This window comes from Aspergillus chevalieri, chromosome 6 (genome assembly GCF_016861735.1).
Source record: "Aspergillus chevalieri M1 DNA, chromosome 6, nearly complete sequence".
Lineage (NCBI taxonomy): Eukaryota > Fungi > Ascomycota > Eurotiomycetes > Eurotiales > Aspergillaceae > Aspergillus > Aspergillus chevalieri.
In genome coordinates this window covers 2,283,890-2,308,416 of record NC_057367.1, presented here as the reverse complement: position 1 = coordinate 2,308,416, position 24,527 = coordinate 2,283,890, and the positions used below count along the sequence as shown (strand labels likewise).

General features: G+C 47.7%; 4 protein-coding genes across 4 annotated transcripts; 3 read left to right on the top strand and 1 right to left on the bottom strand.

Moving 5' to 3' along the window:
- Nucleotides 1-3,265: 3,265 nt before the first annotated feature.
- Nucleotides 3,266-5,302, bottom strand: ACHE_60823S (uncharacterized protein; the record flags this gene model as incomplete). The annotated part of the gene is made up of 1 exon (XM_043282039.1): nucleotides 3,266-5,302. One exon carries the CDS (start codon nucleotides 5,300-5,302, stop codon nucleotides 3,266-3,268), a length of 2,037 nt encoding a protein of 678 aa, XP_043139459.1.
- Nucleotides 5,303-11,849: 6,547 nt separating this feature from the next.
- ACHE_60822A (uncharacterized protein) lies at nucleotides 11,850-13,118 on the top strand (the record flags this gene model as incomplete). Its single annotated transcript, XM_043282038.1, has 1 exon — nucleotides 11,850-13,118. One exon carries the CDS (start codon nucleotides 11,850-11,852, stop codon nucleotides 13,116-13,118), a length of 1,269 nt encoding a protein of 422 aa, XP_043139458.1.
- A 6,987-nt stretch (nucleotides 13,119-20,105) lies between these two features.
- ACHE_60821A (alpha/beta hydrolase) lies at nucleotides 20,106-21,356 on the top strand (the record flags this gene model as incomplete). Its single annotated transcript, XM_043282037.1, has 2 exons — nucleotides 20,106-20,218; nucleotides 20,705-21,356. The coding sequence occupies 2 exons, from the start codon at nucleotides 20,106-20,108 to the stop codon at nucleotides 21,354-21,356; spliced, it is 765 nt and encodes a 254-aa protein (XP_043139457.1).
- A 1,709-nt stretch (nucleotides 21,357-23,065) lies between these two features.
- ACHE_60820A (uncharacterized protein) lies at nucleotides 23,066-23,690 on the top strand (the record flags this gene model as incomplete). Its single annotated transcript, XM_043282036.1, has 2 exons — nucleotides 23,066-23,590; nucleotides 23,646-23,690. The coding sequence occupies 2 exons, from the start codon at nucleotides 23,066-23,068 to the stop codon at nucleotides 23,688-23,690; spliced, it is 570 nt and encodes a 189-aa protein (XP_043139456.1).
- Nucleotides 23,691-24,527: the final 837 nt, after the last annotated feature.

Here is a 24,527-nt window from a genome sequence, read left to right as displayed (position 1 = left end):
GAGCAGATTTAACCCGCTGGAAATGGTCTGTTATTCTAGTGGTGCTGCATCTTAGTCAGCCTCTGCTGATGAAGTTATAGGTACTGTGACAGCAGAACACGTCTGGAGCCTGAGATTCCAAAATGGCAGGAACCTGAGGAGGCACTGCGCCAGGCATCAAACAATGACATGTACCATTTCTTAGGCTGGTGTCTTAAACTCCAGCGAGGAAAAGAGGGCCGATGATTGAAAGGCATCAACAAGTCCAGCTCATTAGAGACAGATTGGAGGAACCTTTGAGGATATTATCAGAAGTTAACCAATACCAAAATTGATGATGAGGATGGCTCAAAAGTGCGGAGGGTAAGTAACAACAGCTGTATCTGCTGGGCTTTCTGGTCTAACAAGTAGCAGGGCATCAAATACTGTATATAAAAGGGGTCTCTTGGTTCAGGAGGCCCATGATCAATCAACATACAATACAACTCCTTTACAGTCAAAACAACGATCTGAGAAACAAACCAAGAGTGTTCGGGGGCAAGCTGATTTTGGGAACTACTATGCCAAAACACCCCCCCTTCGTCTCCAATGGGCCCCCGGACATTGCAACAATCCTGGGAATGATGCAGCAGACCAGCCAGCCAAAGACACGGTTGGCTTAAGGGGGATGCACCCCTTTCGTCGCCTCTTTCATGCGGAAAAAGACTCATCAGAGACCGGATACTTAAGCAATGGGAACAGGAATGGAAAGCTTCCGACAAAGGGGGACACCTCCGCCAGATAGACACCGGACTGCCTTCTATCCACACCAGACGGATGTATGGGTCGCTGCCACGGAACCGGGCGTATTTGCTTACACAGCTACGCACCGGCCACTCCTGGTTAGCAACACACGGAAAGCTGCATCGGCATCGAGAGGATGATAGATGCGAGTGCGGCGCAAAAGAAACAGTAGTCCACGTCCTAGTGGACTGCCCGAGGCTGAGAGCTGCGCCAGGAATTGCGGAGGAAGGTTGGGGAGGCATTTAACCATGTATCATGCATGCTGGGGGGAGGCGGACCAGAAGGTAAGGAAGGTAGGTTAAGCAGCTCTGCCCAGGAGAGCACAATTAGTGCTGTCTTGGATTTTGCAGAAGCATCTCAAAGGTTTCAAAGCCGTGGTCCACAGGGGCCGCAGAACAGAGCACCGGGCACATAGGCCACCACAGGCCTTGACGAGGCACCAAATTCGTCGGGATGCAGTGGAACACTGTGACTAGAGATACAAGGATAGATAGAGCTGTGGTAGCCCGCATATCGGTTCGGCGAGGGGTCGGCGTATGAATACAACAACAACAACAACTACTACTACTACTACTACTACTACTACTACTATGCCAAAACATGGTTAAAGGTACTGTTTTCATCAACACCCCAGATGGGATTAGTGCTCTCGTTGACCGGGTGGCACGTCAAGATACTTGGATGGGAGACCTGCAACCCCCACTCTAGATCGATATTGAGGGTGAGTGCCTCAGTTGTGACAGAAAAATGTCTCTCTTGACTGTGCTCGTTTATCCTGGAAAAGGACCTGAGCACCCTATATAGTCAACATACATATGCTTGGAAGCACAGCCTTTTCTACCATCGGCAAGCTTGGCAAGAGCTTGAAAGGCATCTTGGTCACCACAGATCCTAAAGGTATTATTTGACGTCAGGAATGATTCAAATGCGCTCTATGATCATTATGGGATTGAACTAATAGGTTTTTGGGATATCCAGCTGATGGAGTGTGCTTGTCAGCCGACCACAGACTGTTGAAAGTTTGTATGTAGGCTTTATGGTGGTAGTAGTAGTAGTGTGTGTGTGTCTCTATTTAACGTCGAGGGGCGGATTTTTCCACGGAAAGATCCTGGTCCCGGTTCGGGACATACGACGGGCAGATCGGAACTGCCTTTCTTCTAGCTAAACTACCATCTATCATATAAATACAGGTAGCCCCCCGCGCGGGGGGCTGCTTGGGTTTTCCAACTGTTAAACAGTAAACTGCGCATCTTGGGGTTCTCTTGGAAAGGAAACCGAGGGAAGGAAACGGAAAAGAGGGGGGATGAACAAAAGGGAAAATGGAGGGGAAAGAGAAAAGCCTGAAAAGGAGGGAGGAGGAATGGAGGAGGGAGCCAGAGATAAGCCTATAGGTTCCCAGATTGATGCGTTTAGCATCCTAATGGCGTCTACAGATGGCTGTGTAGAACTGTGATTTACCCAGCCAATCTGCGTATGCAGTGAATCCTGTCTTTTTGGTAAGGATGTCTGCTACTGGTTGTTGGCCCCATGGGTGGGCTGCTGCTTTGCGGCCCTCTCGGCAGACATAGAAGTGGGAGGGCTCCTTTCTGCGGCCACATGAGCATGTCACAAGGCATCATCGTGTTTAAAGCGCTCATGGTACTCTGCAAAGTCGCCATGGCCGTGTCACAACCTGGCTTCTCTTGTATCGTACCTAGGGTTCTAGTTAGTTGTATTTCGAGACTGGACACTTACCCTAAGTGTCTCCCAAGTAATCGTGTGCTTAATGCCCCTCCGGGTCCGGTTCGGTATGTCGTATGCGTTGATGGGTATATCGCCCCCTCCAGGCTCCGTAAGATAATCAACAAGTAGAAACGATAAAGGTAACGAATAGAGAAACAAGGCCAACCGAGTACGTATACTGGGTTGTTGGTTAAGTGCGGACGAGTCAGAAACTAGAAGGTAACCAATGCTGTAAGACTTGAAATTGATCGCGAAGAACTAAGCTAAGTACATGAATGAGCGTCCTTATATATCCTTCCATCCTATGAGTGGTAGTTGTTTTGGTAGTGTCAATGGTAGTGCTGAACTACCTTCCTGACTACCCGCGTTACTACCAAGTAATCACGTGACTCCTTCACGTGATCCTGTGTCACATATGAAACGAGCGGTAGCTCAGGATCGGGGAATCGGGGAGTCGATAATCCGGACAATACGAGGCTATATAACAAAGAGTGTGATATTGGAATCTATAGACACCTTGACAATAGAATGAGTGCTTGGCCATCTAAAACGTATGGCCATGGTGTCCCTATTTATGTACAAGGATTCTTCCGTTTTCAGTAATCAGGCCGCTTTCAGTAATCGGACCGACTATTAATCCATCGTTACTTTCATCACTCCCCTTCGTACAATCGCTGCGTGTACAACAAATCAATCAAATAACAATCTGGCAATCTGATAAGCAGCGGTTGGACGCATACTTCCACTTCCATTTGTGTTGAAACTTTCCAAGTTCTCCCCTTTAAATCATGCTCAATCTCTTAATAAATCGTTTATGAGCATCACGATGGCTTGCCTTTGTTAGAGCATCAGCAATCATTTGATCTGTGGGTAGATGCTCAAGGCGGACTTCACCATTGCCTATATGGTCCCGTATGGCATGGTAGCGCACTGCGATATGCTTGGTCTTTGGGTGATCAATCGGATTGTCAGCTAGATTGATAGCTCCCCGGTTATCTTCATATATGGTGGTAGGTGTGCTGCCATAAATGGATGCCTTTCCTATAGCGTATAGGAAGTGGCGTGTCCAAATTACTTGTTTAGCAGCCTCTGAAACTGCCATATACTCGGCCTCAGTCGTACTCTGCGCAGTAACTGACTGTTTCCGGCTTGTCCAGGTAATTGGTGCGTCATCAATCATCAGTATGAAACCTGTTGTTGACCGGCTCTTTGCTGAATTAGCATATGCAGAATCTGCATACACAGTTAATCCTTCTCTCCCCTTCGCACTGAACGTCAATCCATGAGCCATAGTTGATTTGACGTATCGAAGTATATGCTTGGCGGCTCCAAGATGGATTCGGCGCGGTTCAGCGAGATATTGAGACAATTGATTGACCGCAAAGGCGATATCGGGCCTGGTAGCGACTACCATGAATATCAATCGTCCAATCAATCTCCGAAATAACTTGTGCTCGCTCCGTCCCAATTGTGGTGTATCCTCCGAATTCAACTTCACACTAGGGCTAATTGGTACGTATGCAGGATTGCAATCGCCCATGCCAAACTCCTCAAGAATCTGACGTGCATATGATTCCTGGTCTAGGCGAATGGAACCATCTCTCCTCCACATGAAGCGAATTCCAAGCAATTTCTTGACTAATCCACCATCAGTCATTGGATGGAATTCCTTCAGTTTCCTTTTTACCGCGTCAATTTCGCCCTCACCCCTGCCGAATATAACTATATCGTCCACATACAGCGCAATAATCAGTCCCCGCTTATTGATGAAAATACTGGGATCCGCAGTGATGGGATCAAAACCAATACTCTTCAAAAATCGACTGATTTTTCGATGCCACAGGTATGCAGACTGACGTAGTCCATATAGAGACATCAACAGTTTCAGAACCATGCCCTCTTTGGCGTCTGGGTCGAAATCCTGAAGACCTTCTGGAATCTCCATACAGTTCGGCTTGTCAAGTCTGGATCCAGCGAAAGCACTTAATGCGTCCATCACATGTGCAATGAGCCCATATCTGGCTGCAATTGCACACAAGATCCGCAGGCTATCAAGTCGAAATACCGGCGCAAAGGTCTCATCAAAATCATCATCCGATTGCTCGTTTCCCCTGGCAACTAGCCTGGCCTTAAACCTATCGATCCGGCCGTCCAAGCCTAGTTTGACATCAAACACCCATCTGCAGGTTGATATATTCCCATCAGCTTGCTTCCGGGGTATAACTTTCCAGGTTCCAAAGCTCATCAGGGTGCTCAGCTCCTTATGAATAGCCTCTTTCCATTTTGCACCATATATCGGATCGTTGATAGCTTCGCTGTACGATTTCGGTATTCGTATGCCTGCTTTCTCACGCGCTTTATGCGCAACCTCATATTCTCGGTCACCAATCAGCAACTCAGTAGCTATCGCAAGCCTTGCCAATTGAGCCCGCATGCGCTGAGCTGGACGATCATCATCCTGCTCCCCTTCAGCTTTGCGCTTGCGGCTATATATTTCCTCACTTTCACGGCTCTCTATCAGCGCGTTTGATGGTTGGTGTGTTCGAGCAGAACGGCGCTCAGTTTGATGCTTATTCACTGAACCTTCTCTGTTAGATGATTCAAGCTCATTCACCAAACCATCTCTGTTCTCGGGAGAATCATTCTCCCCTTCCAATGATGATTCATTCACACCTTGTGAATCATCCACCTCAGTCGTGGATTCCGGTTGCAGCCTTTCTTCATTCATACTATCATCCACCTCACGCGTGGATGGTTGTGGTGGTGATTCTGCCTCTTCTGAATGGGTATTGGGAGCGTCTCGTTGATTATCTTCCATGTTATCCGCTAATATGCCTGGCTCCCCTTGCGGATTTACATAATCGTTAACAGGCTCTGTTTGTTGTTTGCCAGGGCCACTTGATACTCCGATCTGTGGATTCCCAGGCGGTTTCTCGTTATTGATAATTGTCGGCTCTGGCATATTGGTCGACGGCATATCACCCACATTGGCGTGCACCACCTCAGTCAAATAACCACATTCTCGCTCTCGGAAAGTCGGATTGGTTACCAGCCGTATATCACTGGCTCCCTTTGGCAGTACATGGTACTGTTTATCACTCTTCCCATACAATAGGAAGGTTCCTTCCATGACACGACTCTCAAGCTTATCATCTGACTTGTGGTGGTAAAGTACCCGACAGCCCCAAACTCGCAAGTGGGCTAGATCTGGTTTATGCCCATACCATAGCTCAAATGGCGTCTTATTGTCACTTCCTTTGACAAATGTTGTTCGATTCCGTAAGTAATTCGCAGTCACTACTGCGTATTTCCAGTATCCTTTGCTGACGCCTGAATCAAATAACAGAGCTCTCGTGATTTCCAAGATATATCGGTTGAATCGTTCCGCAACACCGTTTTGCGGGGGGGTGTAAGCCTCAATGAATTCAAGTTGGATGCCTCTCAACAGGCCCCATGATTCCAATGCTAGAAACTCTTTCGCATTATCAGCACGTATGACCAATAACATCTTGCCAGCTTCTCGCTCAACCTGGCGCAGCCATACTTCGAGCGTGTTCTGCACTGAGCTAGATAACCGATTTTTCTTGATAAAGACCCATGAATGCCGCGTGCAATCATCTATCAGGGAAAGGTAATATCGCTCATCACCAATGCTTTCATCGTATGGACCCCAGAAGTCCATATATACCCTTTGGAGTGGTCTCTTCGCTCTAGGAACTGGAACATGGCTCTGGTTCTTCACCTGCTTCGCTTTGATGCATATCTCGCAATCATCTTCTAGCAGCGTTTCTCGTTTACCAATTTTCAATTGATCCATATCCAAGGCTTCAACACAGCTGTTAAAACGTCTCTTTCCAGGATGTCCAAGCCGTTGATGGATGATTTGCCGGCGTTGATCAACTTCGTCTTCAGCTCCAGCTCTAGCAACTCGTCCACTGAGCAGTTGGATCACTGATTTCTCATCTGGCTTTGCAATGGATTCTGCGCACTTTCTTGCTTGCTCTGGCTTCACATACAGAGCGTTTGCATGTGTCACTCTATCCAGGTAGGTTGATCGCCCTATTCGTCGTCCTTTGGCAATTATCTTACCATCCTTCAGTATTGTATAACCTCTGTTCGAGCCCCTCGACTCAAATCCAGCAACATGGAGCGCTTCCAGTGACAACAGGTTCTCCGCCAAACCAGGTACATATATGACGTTACTCAATCGGACTGTTGACCCATTTGGCAGGCTGAATCTGACTATTCCTCTTCCCTTAATAGGTATTTGAATTCCATCTGCAACAGTCAGAGTTCCGCGGCTTTTCCAGTCCAATCTTTCAAAAATATCCTTGTTGCCAGTTGACATGCTCGTGGCTCCGCTGTCAAAACACCATACTGATGGATTGCTGCTGTTTGCTCGGTTTGCTTTTTCACTTGTGAATCGACCCATTTCTGATCTCTCAGTCGCATATGAGCTGAATTCATCCATCTCATCTTGGTTGGTTTCATCGTTGCTGCTTTGTGCTCCAGCAAATCTGCCTTTCTGCCTGTTCACTTTACCTTGTCGACCTCCTCGTCGATCTTTGGGTTTTTGATGATCCTCATCGTCATCACTCTCATGCTTGTTCTGGCATTCCCTCGCGAAATGCCCTGCCTTCCCGCAGACATAACATTTTGATCCATTTTTCTTCTTTTGCTTACCATCTTTGTAAGCTCGAGATCCTTTTTCACCTGCAGATCCTCCTTTCATCTGCATAAGGTCTTCAACTCGGCTTAGGACATATCCCTTGTCCAAAGTGGCGTTCGAGCTCATCACAGTGTCTCTCAACGTGGCATATTGGCTGCCTAATCCTCGCAAATACCACAACACAATCAGTTCTTTGATACTGATCATCTCACTGCCATTCATGTCGATGAATTCTTCCCCCAATTGGTCGATTTCGCGGAATGCTTCCTTCTCATTCAGCTTTGATTGATCCCAAGTCCAATTGGCCATCTTCATCAACTTCATAGCCTTCTTGGTGTTTGATGACTTCAAGAACATTTCTTTCAGGCAGTCCCATTTTGACCCTGCATTCGGTTGGTCCTTGACTTCCAAGATCGTTGCTGGCATGAGCCCCTGCTCAATGATTGAATCGGCCTTCAAATCGATTTTAAACCAATCCATATCTTCACTAATGATCGATCCATATCTGGAGCTCCCAACCTCATAATAATATTGGATTGTCTGCCAGCAGAATTGGACCTTCAACTGCTTTTCCATCGCATGGAACCAGTATCGAGCGTTCTCCTCATTCAATCTCTCAATAGAGAACTGGTATATCTTGATACCATTCTCCTTCACTGGTTTCCTCCCATCTGGAGGAAGAGGTGTATTCATCGCTTCCTTGGGTACTCCAGCCATAATAACGTTCTCACAACTCAATAAGCTTCGCCGAGCGGATTATTGGCCGGTAATCTCGTGGGAAGAATATCGAGGGTAAGGCTCGTAGTCAAGATTAATCGATCGGTCTATACTCGATGTTAAGCGAATATAGTACCCCCAGGGTGCCAAAGCGCTTGTTAAGACGTCAGTATGGCAAGCCCGGGCTCATAACCAATGAAACGAGCGGTAGCTCAGGATCGGGGAATCGGGGAGTCGATAATCCGGACAATACGAGGCTATATAACAAAGAGTGTGATATTGGAATCTATAGACACCTTGACAATAGAATGAGTGCTTGGCCATCTAAAACGTATGGCCATGGTGTCCCTATTTATGTACAAGGATTCTTCCGTTTTCAGTAATCAGGCCGCTTTCAGTAATCGGACCGACTATTAATCCATCGTTACTTTCATCAACATATAACTGCACTGTGCCATCATAATCCCTGTTCTCATATCCAGTGATTCTGCCTTATCTTCCCGCATTGTCACGTGAGACTAATACGATAAGGTCTGTAACAGGCCGCTCCTGGCAGCTAGGAGGCGACCTAGAGCTGCTCGGGGAAGATGGAGCTCTGGTGGCCGCTTCTCTATTCCTATACCAAGGTCCTTGTATCGTTTGGGGCCCTTCTCTGCCCAGAATTGTGCAAAGCATCGCCAGTGCACCCTCTGGGCTGCCCGCTTGGCGGCTGCTAATGAGGCGGGTGGGGGAGGGAGCTCCAGGGGAGCATAACAACCCATCTTGGCCTCCTTATCTGCTTCTTCATTTCCTTCAATGCCTGTGTGTCCAGGAACCCACTTCACCTGCACTGTGCCTGACTGTATGCCGGGTGCTCTAGGGCGTTGAGGCCACGTCCGGGTGGCTTCTTGAAAGTTCATGAAAATCGATTGACTCGATCCTTTGGGTTGACTCTGGAGTTGCTGTACTGCTTCCAGATTGTCCAGGCAGATATATATGTTTGTGGAGTGCTGGGTTTTGGGATCCTTAAGGGCTGCCTGTAGGCCTAGCAGGGCTGCTCTGGCCTCCGCATCAAAGACCTCATGGTTGGGGAGCTTTGCATGTCCACTGAAGATCTTGGTCTGGCTGGTTCCCCAGTAGCCTGCCCAGCCGGCTCCTGCAGCCGTGCCTTCTTTTCCTTTGGACCCATCTGTATAGACAACCATTGACAGTGGTGGGATGAAATCAAGCCATCTCTGAAACTCTTCCCTGGCCTGTGCCTTTGGAGCAGCAGTTGGCTGCTCTTTGGGCTCCAGGTTTGCGTCCCAGGGGCTTGTCAGCAGCGGGTCCACTTTCTCAATGAAGTGGAAGTTTTTCGGGTCAGCAGCCCGGAGTAGGCGAGTACTAATATACCGGTTTGGTTGGTGTGTGACCCGGAGGTGCAGGGGATGTTGGGTGTCTAGTTGATGGATTCTGATGGCCAGGCTCCGCCGTCTCTGGTCGAGGAGTAGTTCCACGGGCGGTATGGCTGACTCCCGTGTTACAGACCTTGTCGTATCAGCCTCACGTGATGATACCAGGTTAGGAGGGAATCATTGGATAACAGTTATTAGTGGATATGCAGGAGAGAACAGGGATCAGACTGATATTTGACGGCCATGTCACGTGATCGACATATCAGTGATATGTTTCCGCATAGCGATGATATGAAACAACATAGCAGGGCTACGAAATACCATATCAGTGATATGAAGCGACAGATCACTGATATGATCGGAAAGGATATATAAGGACGCTCACTCATGTACTTAGTTTAGTCCTTCGCGATCAATACAAGTCATTCAGCATTGGTTACCTTCTAGTTTCTGACTCGTCCGCACTTAACCAACAACCCAGTATACGTACTCGGTTGGCCTTGTTTCTCTATTCGTTACCTTTACTGTTTCTACTTGTTGAATATCTTACGGAGCCTGGAGGGGGCGACATACCCATCAACGCATACGACATACCGGACCGGACCCGGAGGGGCATTGAGCATACGATCACTTGGGAGGCACTTAGGGTAAGTGTCCAGTCTCGAAATACAACTAACTAGAACCCTAGGTACGATACGAGAGAAGCCAGGTTGTGACATCCCGGTGGAGTATGGCTGTTCGGGTGGTCGTGTAAACTGGGAGGGCCAAGAGACATAACTACACAGCCAAGGCTGCCCGTGGCCAAGCCTTAACGAGTTCTTGCAACTGGTGTAAAGCAGCTTCACCAGGCCTGCTTGTTCAGGCCACTGCCCTGGTTTTCGGCGCGCCCACCTCTCGATGAACGACCTCCAGATATTGAGGCCCCGCCAAAAACCTCTCACCCCAGGTGTCTCCAGGTTTGCTCCTTAAGCATGCATCACCGGCATTCCAGCTAGAACGACATCACATCCATCGCCCAGCCGCAGGTTCTCAGTGCGAGTGAGATAGTGAAGAATGGTAGAAACCTTCTCCACTAGGACGACACCACTTTGGCTGTTAGACTTCAAGTCCTCAGTGCGAGTGAGGTAGCTGGTTCCCGTCTCTTTTGCACACTGACACGCGCGTCCGTCCTCTCAGGCCACATAGACAGTCTCATTGAGTCCTCCTGGCTCATCCGTCACTGCCATTATGTGCCACGCCCCACAAAGAAAAATCCCCTTGCTTCGCGTTACCAGCCAAGATCTCTCTTTGCCAGCCGACCGTGTCTTGCAAAGGCTGCCTGAAAGTACCCCCACTGACCGTGCAGGATACCCCAGCCGTCCTTCACTAACCAAGCTTGTGTCCCCGGTTTCGCAGTCCTCCCGATCACCTGTGGCTGTGCCTTAACAAGCTCGTCGAGGATCGTCGCTAGGTCATGCACCCCGCTTGTAAGAGGCCATGGGATGTCCTGGTCAGGGTTACCCGTGGCTGCGCCTTAACGAGGTCCTGGGCCCAGGCCATTCCGTGGCGCTCCCAAGTGACTTGCACAACCCACTGCTCTACCAGCTGTATTCTCCCTCGCCGTTTGACAGAATTATACATATGGATGTATTGGAACAATTTGTTCAAGGTTTTATGGGGTGTCGCGCGATCTCAGAGAGTGTTCAAGCCCAGAGGTGTCCTGTCTCCTGTCTAGGCGATACCACATCCGCTGGAAAAACAAGCCCAGCTTCGGTCTCGAGTACGAATCGAGTAGACAGTCGTCGGATGGTTTTCATAACCCGTTATCCTCTGATGGTGTGGGTTGGGTGGCTGCTGTTCAAGCAGGTGAAAATTCTGCATGTCGGCAGCCGCCTGCACCACTTTGGATTCTTTCAGCTTCCCCTCCCCAAAATGAGAGGGTACTGACACCGGACACCACGAGAAGGTAGAAATCCATCGTCCTAACTGCTTGACGAAAGCAATTACCCAGCGTACTCGCTGGGAGTTTATCCAACCGATCCTTATTCAGCTTCCATCAGTTAGTACCTGAAGCAGGGTCTCTCAGATCGTAGCTCAAAGGGGAAATCGGGAGTCGATTTATTCCGGACTAACGAGGTCTATATGGAGAGGACTAGTTTAACAGAAGAGGTATATTGCCTATCGAACGTATGTGCGCATACGCAGCTGATTGAGTGCTTAATCTACAATATGTGAGCACACGTCGACTATAAGAATCCTGACCTCGCTACTCGGGTCAACCATTTATCCGATCGATCCTTATCAGTACCCAGCGGGTCACGTGCCTCACCGCCCTCGCTTTCTGCCCGGTAGTTATATTGTTAGCTGAGCCGATAGACCACCCATCCAATCAACTACGTTTGCCCACTAAAACCTTTCACCATGGCCAAATCTGGTCTTGACGATACCCCCGACCCCGACTCCTTGTCACTGTGGGCTTTCCCATCCTTCTCCGTTCAGTAATCAGTACCGCCTGCCATTTAAGGACGTCATTTTTCACCGTCTCATCGCTTTCGCCGCTTTCTCTTCTTCACCCTCCCTTATTTCAATTAAACCTTTGAAACAGTCAGTTGAACTTATTCTCCATCATGTTTACACAAAAATTACCGAATTCGAAAGAGACAGATCATCTGAAGAGTGCGCAAGAAGATGCCTTCGCCAAGGTAAATGCACTTCTTTTCAATGATATAAGCGCGAAATTTAAGGCGTATCCATCAATGGATATGACCGCTCTACTAGAACAAAAACGCAAAACATACTCTGCTTTACGGAAAGCATTCGGTGATGAAGCTGTGCAATCAGCAATCTCTGCATCAGATGCTTCACACACTGAACCGACGGTGGAATCTCCCGATGTAAGGGATTGTTTCCAAATCCCAGCAGATGTGAAGGTTGTTCAACCGTTAAAAAAGACTGTGCTCCAAGCAGTACAGACAGGTTCATTTTCTGGTCAAACCGATCCAGATTCATCCGCCATTATTGGGGGACTCAACAGGCTACTAGCTTCCTGTGAGATCGTCTGGCACCTAGGATCAACCGCGGTGTTGGGCCTCAACTCAGAACTCATTGTGAAAGTTGGGTATGACATCGATATCAATCACATACACACTCTGGATTATATTAAGCAGCAGGCGCCGGATACTCCAATCCCGGAGATCCATGGCATTCTCCAACAATCAGACAGCAAGCGCATCTTCCTGTTCATGTCGCAACTCCCTGGCGAGCCTTTGGACAGCAAATGGAGACTCTTGAACACAGACCAGAAAACCTCAATAAAAGTGCAGCTGGGAGCTATTGTCAAGAACTTCAGGTCCATTCCCGCTCCACCAGCTGAAGAGGCCAATGCAGTGCTTGGTGGCGGCAACCCTCGTCGGTGTAAAGACACGCGAAGACAAGTTCGCATTGCAACAGGACCTATAAGTAATGAAATCGAATTCAATCAATTCCTTGTTTCAAATTCAACACGGTCCGAGTGTGATGGAATAGCCATGATAAAATCTTACCTTGACACCAACCATAAGATTGTGATGACCCATGGTGATCTCCATCCTCGAAACATCATGGTAACCATCAATCCGCGATCCTCCGACCGAGATGGAGGTGAGGTGTCCTTTCAAAAAGCACTCGACACAACAACTGGGACGAGCGATCTATCAAATTCTCAAGTGACAGTCACAGGTATTCTTGACTGGGAAATGTGCGGCTGGTATCCGGAGTACTGGGAGTATGTGAAAGCGCTGAACACCATCACTATTGGAGGTGATTTCGGTGATTGGTGGAGTTACTTGCCGGATAACATTGGTGTATGGCCTAAGGAACATGCAGTTGATGTAATGCTCAGCAGATGGCATGGTTGAGCTGGTATGAATATGTTGTGACGGCCTGGTCACGTTGGTTGGTTATCACGTGAGGTGTGGTTGTTTGCTTTGTTGCTTTGTTGATAAATATGGCATTACCTCCTTTCTTCTTCCTCATGCTGATTATTCTTGTCGATAGCTACCTAGGAAGAACCCATGAGTTGGAAGTTTCATTATCCTAGCAGAGCGCCGTGACTATGTCAATTCACCAGAGAAACGGCGGTTTTCCAGGGAGGCTTCTAGTAAAGAGTGAATTGGAAGAATTTATTGGAATGCACTGCATTAACAAAGCAATTTTTCAAGAACGCAATTCAAGGTCCTGCTCTAACATGAATCTTAAATGGCGAAATCTCTTAGTACAGTATCTCTCCATTGCGTATAAAAAAAAGACATGACTTGTTTTCACTGCCAGTTCTGTCTCTTGGCTTGCAGGCTTGCTTTGACAGTTGGAGAAACTTGCAGCAAACCATGCTGCTCCAGATTCTCCAGATTCTCTATGACCCAGGCCTGACAGTTCCAGGTCGTACTCTGATTGTCCACTGGATGAGCCTGGATCAGCAAAACCGCCTGGTTGTGCTTGCTCGAGGGGATGGTCCCGCAATCAATAACTTCGGCCAATCTGGCGGATCTCATAGGTTCCTTGTAAATAGGATCCTCCACGTAATAGCCGCGACCGTTCTTCTCATCTCCAACCTGGAGGATCACAGATTGATCATCAGATGTTTTCAGCCAGAGCGCCCAGTGACAAGGGTCTCACTTGTCAGTCGGGTTGTAGATCGTGTCACGGAGCATGAGTGCTCGCTAAGTCACATGACATGTTTGATTCCTTTGTGTTGATTTCTTTGTTCTGTTTTAGGGCCAGAGCCCCTCGCACATTAAATAGTTCGACGCTGGCAGGCACAGTGTTCTTTTCTTCTTTCCCCATGCTAGTATTTCGCCAGATAGTTCACCAATAAACTTCATATTGAACGGAACCGTCACATAATACTAGCATCATCCTTATTCCTTTTTCAAATCTCCTTCCTAACGCATACAGCTAGGACTCTGTTAGAGAGATCCGTACGCTTGCAATAGAGGAAACCCAACCCAACGAACGAACGAACGAACGAACGAACGAACGAACGAACGAACGAACGAACGAACGAACGAACGAACGAACCAAACCAGCCAAGATGGCTCGAGATGCTACTGAACGAACCCAGAGTAGACGCCTGACTCTGGACATGAAAGAGCAGGGTCGAAAGATTATCACCCACGAAGAATTTCTGGCACAGTGCCGTGACCACCCCAACGAGCTATTTGACTATGTTGCTGATACATTCAACCGTATGATCGACCTCGAGAACGAATACCGGGAGCAGATGGATGATGAGCTCGTTCAGAACCTTCAAAATGAGCTTCAGGAACACAAGGATCGATTGAAAGACAAAGAGAACCAGATTGATGAATTGATGGCGGAACGGGATGAGTATAAGACAGCCTATGCAGAGGTGCAGCTGCGTTCCCGTGGTTCCACTGTGGAGAGCAATAAGCCCTCATACAAATCTGAGAAAGTGCCTGATCCTCCCCTTCTCACTGATGGCAAGGAGCCTAAGTTTGAGGACTGGATGATTGAGATGAAGGGGAAGTTTGTGGCCAATGCAGATCGTTTTGAAAATGACCAGATGAAGAGAGTCTACCTTGTCTCCCGCACTGGAGGTCTAGCACGACAGCAACTGAGCGTCAGATTGCGTGAAGATGCTACTGATCCATACACCAACGTTGAACAGATGTTCAAAACACTCACCACTGCTTTTCGAAACCCCCATCGCCGCATGGAAGCCGACGCGGAGTTACAGACTATGTACATGCGCCCTGGTGACAAGTTTCCTGAATTCTTGGCCAAGTTCCTGTTGCTAGCAAGTGAGGCTGGGATCCCTGATGATCGATACAAGATTGAACTGAACAGGCGACTCACTGATAAGGTTAAGGAGCTGTCTCTTCCCTACATTGGTGATGACAAGACCTTTGATGAATTTACAGCCTATGTGGGTACGGTAGTCCAGTCCTTGAATGTCAATGCTCAAGAAGCCAAACGCCGCAATCTGAGTCAGAACTCCCGCAACAACTCCAACACAAATCCCTTGAAAGCTTCCAACAGTTCAGGCAGTACCAAGCTTGACAACAATATACGACAGGAGCTGATGAGCCAAGGTAAATGCTTCCATTGCAAGGAAATAGGCCATGTGTTCCGGGATTGTCCCCGTCGAAAGAAGAGTAACATCACCCAACTTCGCAAAATTGAAGCGGTTCCTGAGTCATTGAACAACAACTTGGGAAATGGGGATGCCTAGGCGAAGTCTCCTGCTTAGGCAGACACACAGTCAGTCTTTATGGTATTGATTTGCAACAGTTACTTGGAAGGGAACAAGATAGCTTCACTTTAGGTGTTCAAGTAGCTGGAAATGGAGTATCAATTGCAACCAATGCTTTGATTGACACTGGAGCAAATGGATATGTGTTCATATGCACACCATTAGCAATTAAACTGGCTCAATTTTTTGGAGTAGGTACTATCCCACTAGGACAGGACTGCCCAGTTAGGGGATATGATGGTCAAATGGGAGAGCCAATTACACATGCCATAGTGCTTGATTTGAGAATTGATGGAAGAAAAATGTCCAACACTCCCATGTTGATCGCTGACCTGGGGAGGCATGACATCATTATTGGAAGAAAGTGGTTAGCAGAAAGCCAAGTCCTACCAGACTGTACAAACAATCGATTGTTGTGGCCTGAAGAGTTACCTCCCTGGAAAGAGGTGGCGAATCAACTGGTATGGACACTGCCAAAGACCATACTGTACCGAAAGGACCGAGTGAGCATCAATCACCAAAGAGATGCAGACCGAAGGGACAAGCTACTAGAACAGGAAGACATCAAAAGGTGCAACCTTCGAGCCTTTAGTCGGGACAATGAACGATCATTGAGACGAATGGAACAACAGATAATGGAACCTACATTCTCCATAAGACCTCCAGAGAATCTGGTAGTGCAACAAGAAGAAAGGAAGCAAGCACAGAAGGGATGTCAGAGAGGAAAAGAAGCCCCCACAACAATTGACATTGCTATGATTGGTGGAGTGGGTTTTGAACGGCATCTCCGCAAGGGTGACTCAGAGATCTTTGTGACCACACTGGCAGAGATTGACAAGATAGTGGATGAAGGAAGAAATCCTGAGCAGGAAGGGGAGTTGGGAACCATCCGTCAGAAACTGCCAGAACAATACAGAGAGTTTGCTGACGTTTTCAGCAAGACAGCATCTGACACACTACCACCACCACGAAATGTTGATCACCAATTGGAGCTGGATGAAGATCCCTCAAAGGCTGTGGGATACAGCCCATTGTACAAGATGTCTACTGAGGAACTGGAGGCAGCTCGAGAATACATCATTGACAATTTGAATAAAGGCTTCATTGTGCCCAGTCAGTCTCCTTATGCTTCACCTATCCTGATGGCGAAGAAGCCTGGTGGAGGCCTTCAATTCTGTGTTGACTACAGGAAGTTGAATTCAATAACTCGCAAGGACCGATATCCTCTACCCTTAATTGATGAAGTCCTAGAACGGATCTCACATGCCAAGGTGTTCACCAAGTTGGACATCAGACAAGGATTTCACCGTATCCGCATGCACCCTGACTCTGAGGAATACACCACATTTCGGACCCGTTATGGCTCATATAAATACAAGGTGATGCCCTTTGGACTGACAAATGGACCAGCAACATTCCAGCGATTGGTGAATGACATCTTCATTGATATGCTGGATGAGTATGTCACTGCATTTGTGGATGACCTCCTCATCTACAGTGCCAATGAAGCAGAGCATGAACTACATGTGAAAACAGTCCTTACCCGTTTGAGAGCTGCAGGTCTTCAAGCTAGCCTCCACAAGTGTGACTTCCATGTCACTAGGACCAAGTATCTCGGTTTTATCATCACTACAGAAGGGCTAGAGGTGGACCCTGATAAGGTAGCTGCTGTGCTCAGATGGAACCAACCAAACACCATAAGGGGAGTGCAGTCTTTCTTAGGCTTTTGCAATTTCTACCGTCGATTCATTGGATCGCCAAGCCATTGAATCAACTGACAAAGAAGGAAGTCCCATTCCTTTGGACACCAGGATGTGAGGAAGCTTTCCAGAAACTGAAACAAAGCTTAGCAACTGCACCAGTCCTAATACACTATCGCCCAGAGCTGCCAACTCAGTTGGAGACAGATGCCTCAGACAATGTTGTGGCAGCCATCCTCTCACAACTGAGTCCTGAGGATGGCTTATGGCATCCAGTGGCCTATTTTTCAAGATCAATGACGCCAGCAGAGCAAAATTATGAGATCCATGACAAGGAGCTTCTAGCTATTATTGCAGCATTGAATGAATGGAGAGCAGAGCTTGAAGGACTACAGAGAAGTGACCGATTTCTCATCTTTTCAGACCATCAAGCCCTACAATACTTCATGACAACAAAGCGGCTGAATGCCCGGCAGGCCCGTTGGGCAGAATTTTTGTCGAGATTTCACTTCCTCATCAAGTATCATACTGGAAAGACAAACACTTGTGCTGATGCATTGACACGTCAGGATCAGGACACAGGGGTGCTCAAGGACCATTGCAACCAGGTTATGTTGCACCATCAGTGTCTAGAGACTCAGATTATGGATGAGCTTGCTCAGACAGCCCCTCTGACTGACTCATCAGTTGAGGGAAGAGATGAGAGGTCACAAATAGAGTTGAAGCAAATGGACCCTCAGCTACTCCTCATTGACTGCATCTGCAGAGCCAACCGTGAATGGAACCAGAAGCAGCGGACAGATCATGGGGAGCAAGACTCTGTATGGACCAGAGAAGGAGGGCTACTGCTCTACCAAAACCGACTATATATGCCAGACCAAGACAACCTGCGAGTTAGACTGTTGGATGAAATCCATCGGCAAATGTCCACCGCACACCCAGGGAAGACTAAGACCAAACAACTCCTGAAAGAACGGTACTATTGGGAGAACTGGAGCCGCGATGTAGAGCGCTATGTGAATAACTGCATGACATGCAAGAGAGCCAACACCCGACGTGATAAGCCACCAGGGCTCCTCAAGCCATTGCCAACACCTGACCGGCCCTGGCAGCACCTGTCAATGGACTTCTGCTCCCTACCAAAAGATAAAAAGGGATATAATAGCATTTTTGTGATTGTGGATCGTTTCAGCAAGCGGTATATTTCACTACCCTGTTACAAAACCACTGGAGCAGAAGACATGGCCAAGATGTTTGTTGAACATGTTTACCGATGGAAAGGACCCCCTGACACCATTGTGTCAGACCGTGGAGGCCAGTTTGTCTCAGAATTTTGGAGAGGAATGTGTAATGTATTAGGCGTGAAGCTGAAGCTCTCAACTGCTGACCACCCACAGACTGATGGTCAAACAGAGAACGCTAACCAGATCATTGAGCAACGTTTACGTCCATTTGTGAACCATTACCAGGATGATTGGTCAGAGAAGCTCCCTATGATGGACTTTGCTGGTGCACTGCTGACAAGCGAATCCACTGAGACTTCTCCATTCCTCATTGACAGTGGATATACACCCAAAACATCATTTGACTGGAAAACAGACCTGAATGGAGCCACCACAGAGACCAATGCCCAGCAACGACTACAACAGTTACAGGAAACATGGGACTGGGTACAGGAACAGCTCCAAACTGCCCAAGCACGCCAAAGGCGGAATGCAAACCGGAGCAGGCGAGAGACAGATTTTGGTGTTGGAGACATGGTGATGGTGTCAACAAAGAACTGGAACACTGGACGGCCCAGTAAGAAGCTTGACTACCAGTGGGCAGGCCCGTTTCAGGTCCTTGCAAAAGAAGGAAACGCCTTCCGCATCAAATTGCCAGCTTCTGTCAAGGTCCATCCTGTGATCAACCCTGAATACCTCCGCAAAGCTACCACCACAGAACCACTGCCTGGCCAGCAGGCAGAGGAGCCACCACCCATCACAGTTAATGATCAAGACGAGTGGGAGGTGGAGGAGATCATTGCTTCACGACTGAGATATCGGAAACTGCAGTACCGGGTGAAGTGGACGGGCTATGATGAGGATTTGAACTGGTACCCCGCTCGGGATTTCAAGAATAGTCCAGTAAAGCTCCAAATCTTCCACACAGAGAACCCGGAGGCGCCGGGCCCCCCCCGCCGATTATTGGAGTGGCTCCGCGCAGCCGAGGAGGAGGAATTCCTGGATGATCACCCTGATGACGACTACCCAGTTCCCAATGGCTGAGGGCAGCCATTCTTTCAGAAGGGGGGGATTATGTCACGGAGCATGAGTGCTCGCTAAGTCACATGACATGTTTGATTCCTTTGTGTTGATTTCTTTGTTCTGTTTTAGGGCCAGAGCCCCTCGCACATTAAATAGTTCGACGCTGGCAGGCACAGTGTTCTTTTCTTCTTTCCCCATGCTGGTATTTCGCCAGATAGTTCACCAATAAACTTCATATTGAACGGAACCGTCACAGATCGCGACCCAAACGGTAGTCATTTCGGCTATTCTATAAGACCATATTAGCAAATTGGCACAAATTCCCAATATGTATCAACAGCCTCACTTGAGAAGTTCAATCGACACAAATCACTGAAGGTGCAATAGACGAGCAAAAGAAACAAGTCGCCTTTATATGACAAGGGCGGGGATTGAACAAAGATCTCGGACAATAGAATAATGACTTGAATACCAAATTTGTAGAGGAAATATAGTTAAACGGGAGTTGTAGGGGAATTTCGTATGGCAGGTTTTAAATAGGCTTCATCGCTCCTGCTTCGAGGGGACATGTCACTTCCAAACCGGCGATCCTTCTCTTCATTTCCATAGGAAGGCGCGCGCAGAAGTCACTTAGGTCACTGGACATTATGGGATCTGAATCTAGCAAATGATGCAAGAGCGCTAAAAATGATTGGTTATGGGGATGTCAACTTTTCTCAGGAGCTGGGCGGCAAGAAGAACCTTACTGGTGCCGGCGATTCGCCTATAATTCTCCAGTCAAAAGTACAGAATATCTTTAGGTCAGGTTCCAAGTTTGAAATTGATTTCGACCATCGTTTAAGAAGATTGCCGTAATGGCCAATAAGAGTCATGAGTGGGCTTGTCCACGAAGCGCTGGCCCCTGTGGCAAGCACATCATCCACCACCACTGACGCGCCTCTGGGGATCAAATCCCGGCCCATCTCGATCCTCTTTCCTTTTGAATGGTTGGATATCGAACTTGTCCCCTTGGGAAAGGCGTGAGCGCAGAAGAAAAAAAATTATTTAAACCACAACATTCAACAAGACAATCATTGAAAAATATACATCAAAGATATGGAATTTCCCAACCCTCACATCGTCCCCCCTCAAATCTCACACACCCACACGGCCATTCTGCTCCATGGCAGGGGAAGCAATGGTCCCGAGTTCACAGAAGAGCTTTTCTCTTCAGTGACATCCAGAAAGCAAAACCTGGCCTCTTGCCTTCCCACCTGGCGTTGGGTTTTTCCAACCTCGCGAGATAGATGGAGCACCACATTCCAGGAAGAAGAATGCTCCTGGTTCAATGCATACTCCTTGACTGATATACATGCACGACAAGACCTACAAATCGACGGCCTGAGAGAGTCTATTTCGCACGTTTTAGATTTACTGGAAAATGAGATCAGACTACTCGGCGGACAATCGAACCGTGTTTACCTTGGAGGAATCAGCCAAGGAATGGCAATGGCTTTGTGGGCATTGTTTTGTGCTACGCATCAGGTACACAGTCAGCTTGGGGGTTTTGTGGGTTTCTGTGGCTGGTTTCCATTCGCCCAGCAGGTGGAAGAGTTGGAGACAGCCAACAGTTCCAGTACGTCTGGTGAGAAAACTGAGATCCAGCAGTGTCAGTTGTTGGATTTTTTCCACGATACAATCGCCTATCCCAAAACCTCGCCAGCGGATGTGGTGAACAATGCATCAATTCTGTCGACACCTGTGTTTCTGAGCCACGGAACGGATGATCCGTGGGTCTCTGTAGAACTGGGTCGACAGGCATTTCGCGTCGTGCGGCAGATTATGGACCATGTTGAGTGGAGCGAGTTCATGGGAGCGGAGGGAGACAGTCACTGGATCAAGGAGCCGGAGGGATTTGATTGTGTTTTGCAGTTTTTTGAGAAATGCACCCAAAGTTAAGCAGAAGGTAGCCACCCAGTGTCTGATTAGCACATGTTTCGACAGAAACCATTGGAATATGTATTTTTTTACTCAATGATAGTTGTATCCATCTACAGTCAAACCTCGCCAAGACGATTCCCACGTAGCCGATAACCTCGCATAGCCGATAGTAGTAGTAGTAGTAGTAGTAGTAGTAGTAATCGAATTTATTGTCCTTATCGAGCCCCATTGGCTATGAAAGACAGTGCGGTTCATGAGCACAAGCTCCTACTTAGTTTCTAAATACATCTTTGATCGTTCAGTTTCCTTTTCCTCGCCCCAATCCGCCTATTTGTGTCACGGAGCATGGGTGTTCGCTAAGTCACATGGCATGTTTGATTCCTTTGTTCTGTTTGGAGTAGGGCCAGGTCCCTCACACACTAGATATTTCAGCGCTGGCAGGCCCAGCGCTCTTTTGTTTCCTTCCTCATGCTAGTATTTCGCCAGATAGTCCACCAATAGATCTCATATTGAACGGGACCGTCACAATTTGCGCAGGGCATTTGGGCAGTACTCATCACAGGGCATTCCTCTAGCGCTAGCATAACCATTACTGTAGCTGGAGGATCTGCAAATTTTGATACGCTCCTCATTTTTCGTAGCATTCTTTGCCAGCTCAAGCTGGTTGTGCGGGGAACTAGGAGTCTGAGGACCATGCTAGACAACAGAGCTACTAAAGTTCAAGCGTCTTGTGGTGAATGTCATGTCGGCGGGAATCCAACCCGCGATCCCAGTTTTGGGGTAGAACCTCAGCAAAATCCCTCGCCTGGGAGTCCACTCGGTGTGCATACCACAGAGCACAGCCGCTAAACTACATAAGACTCTGTCATATAGCCTCGTGCAGTCCGGATTATCGACTCCCTGATTCCCAATCCTGAGCTTACCCGCTCCTTTCAGGATGCCCCCGACGCGTCGGGCATATATTTACGCGAGCCTTCATATACAAGCTCCTCCCTCTCTCCTTCTTCTTTCTTCCTTTCCCCATCGAATCCTTTTTGTATATAGCTAAATAGTAGCTTTCGGGCTTAGCCCCTTACACCAACTGTTGAAAGAGCCTGGAACCCATTTGGACCATTTCATATATCTTGCCTCTTTCTTGGTTTTCCTTTCACTCCCTGAAGTGCAGATATTCCTGACATGAAGGGCGCTTAGCTCTTGAGGTGATGGGGGAAAGTTCCAAACGTCAAACAGTATTGCCAGAACCATTATGGGCTGATTATCCTGTTCAACAAAAGAGCAGTGGTAAATTTCATACCGGGCGAGATAATGCGACAAGGTCCCAGGCACTCATCGATCGCTCATATCGCTTTGGAATTCAAATAAAAGCTCACAGAAACGCCCCCCTCCCCTCTTTCAACTGTGAAGGGATGTTAAGGGCTAAGCCCGCAGCGCTAATAACTAGCTATCATACAAGAGGTTTCGTTGAAGAAGAGAAGAACGGATGTCCGATCAGACAGCCTTTTATATACAAAAGTACGTTATGCGGGGTAGTAGTCAAGTAACCACTCCGATCATTCCTCCGACTAGCATATCGTTTATTCTACAGGCGCAGCCTGTGACAAGGGACAACCAAAGGCCAGGTACCACAAGTCATACAATGTTAATCAAGAAGGATATGGGATGATTGCTCTAAAGGATGTTGAAGGATTTCCTGCTTTTCTGATAAAGAAACGCCAAATACCTTTGTCATGGACTTTCCAAGAAGCTTCGCACAAAAATCTAGTGTCATTGATAGACTTCTACACAGAATCCAGCTTGATTTGGTCTATGAGTATGTGCATCTGGCTATTCCACTAGGCGGCTTAACAGGGATTGTGGATTTCAATGAGGCGGATATAGCCACTGTGTGCAGGGAGATTCTAGATGGTCTCATTTTATTCACTTCCAAACTCGGCATATCACACGGTTCAGTTGACTGCAGCAATGTCCTCCTAAACGAGAAAGGAGAGATACAATTGGGTAGGCAAGACCTTGCCCTAGATTTCAGTAAACGGTTAACGATAACTCTAGCAAATGTTGGGGACAGTACATTAAACAGCAACATGCTGAGCAACTGGAAGTCAGATTTAGCAGCCGTTGGTTTCCTTGTCATTTGTCTCAGTGACAAAACTGCCTTGATTTCAACAGTCGCTCCTTTGAAGACTGCGCTATCAAGTCCAGCTTGTGGTTTCATAGAAAAGTCAAAAACGGAGTCAGCTAAAGAACTTTTGAATGTAAGATTGTCCCTTCTTTTTACAGTCAATTTTGAGAAAGGTGTTAACTTGTAAGGATGAATTATTGTATCCAGCAACACCAGGAGGGGCTGAAGCCTAAAGCGACATTATTTTGATGCACTTCCTTTGAGCCTCTGATTTGGCAGCCGAGTTTGTGAAGATAATTAAATTTCATCATGGCGCGGCAAATGTAACTAATAGGTTAATGGGAACTTATCCCTTATGTTTCGTCGCTCTAAAATTACCGATAGGAGAGTAGGGACGGACTGGAAGGTAGGAACAGACTGGGGACTAGGGACGGACTGGGTAGTACGGACAGACTAGAGAGTAGAAGCAGACCAGTTAGTAGGAGCGGACTAAAGGGTAGGGATGGACCGGAGAGTAGGAGCGGACCAGAGAGTAGGGACGGACTAAGGAGTAGGGATAGACTGGAGAGTAGGAACGGACTGGGGGTAGGGACGGACCAGCCAGTAGGAAGAGATTTTGGGCGGGAAATCACCGAAAGGGTTCGCACACCTCAATGGACATATGAATATAAGACAGGTTACAGGTGAGCCGCCCTCGTTCAAAAGCTCGGGCGCGCCCCGAACCTGGTCATGCTTACCTCAGTTGAAGCGGGGTCTCTCGGATCGTAGCTCAAAAGGGAAATCGGGAGTCGATTATTCCGGACTAAACGAGGTCTATATGGAGAGAACTAGGCGAAGGTAGAGATGTATTGTCTATCGAACGTAGGTGCGTATACGTAGCTGATTGAGTGCTTAATCTACAATATGTGCGCACACGTCGACTATAAGAATCTCCTGGCCTCGCTTCTCGGGCCAACCATTTATCCGATTAATCCTTATCAATCTTCACCGGACGAGGGGGTTTAATATTCAACACATAGGATAAACATAGACTTGGTATAGTCAATCTTCTTGACCTTCTTTTGTTTCTC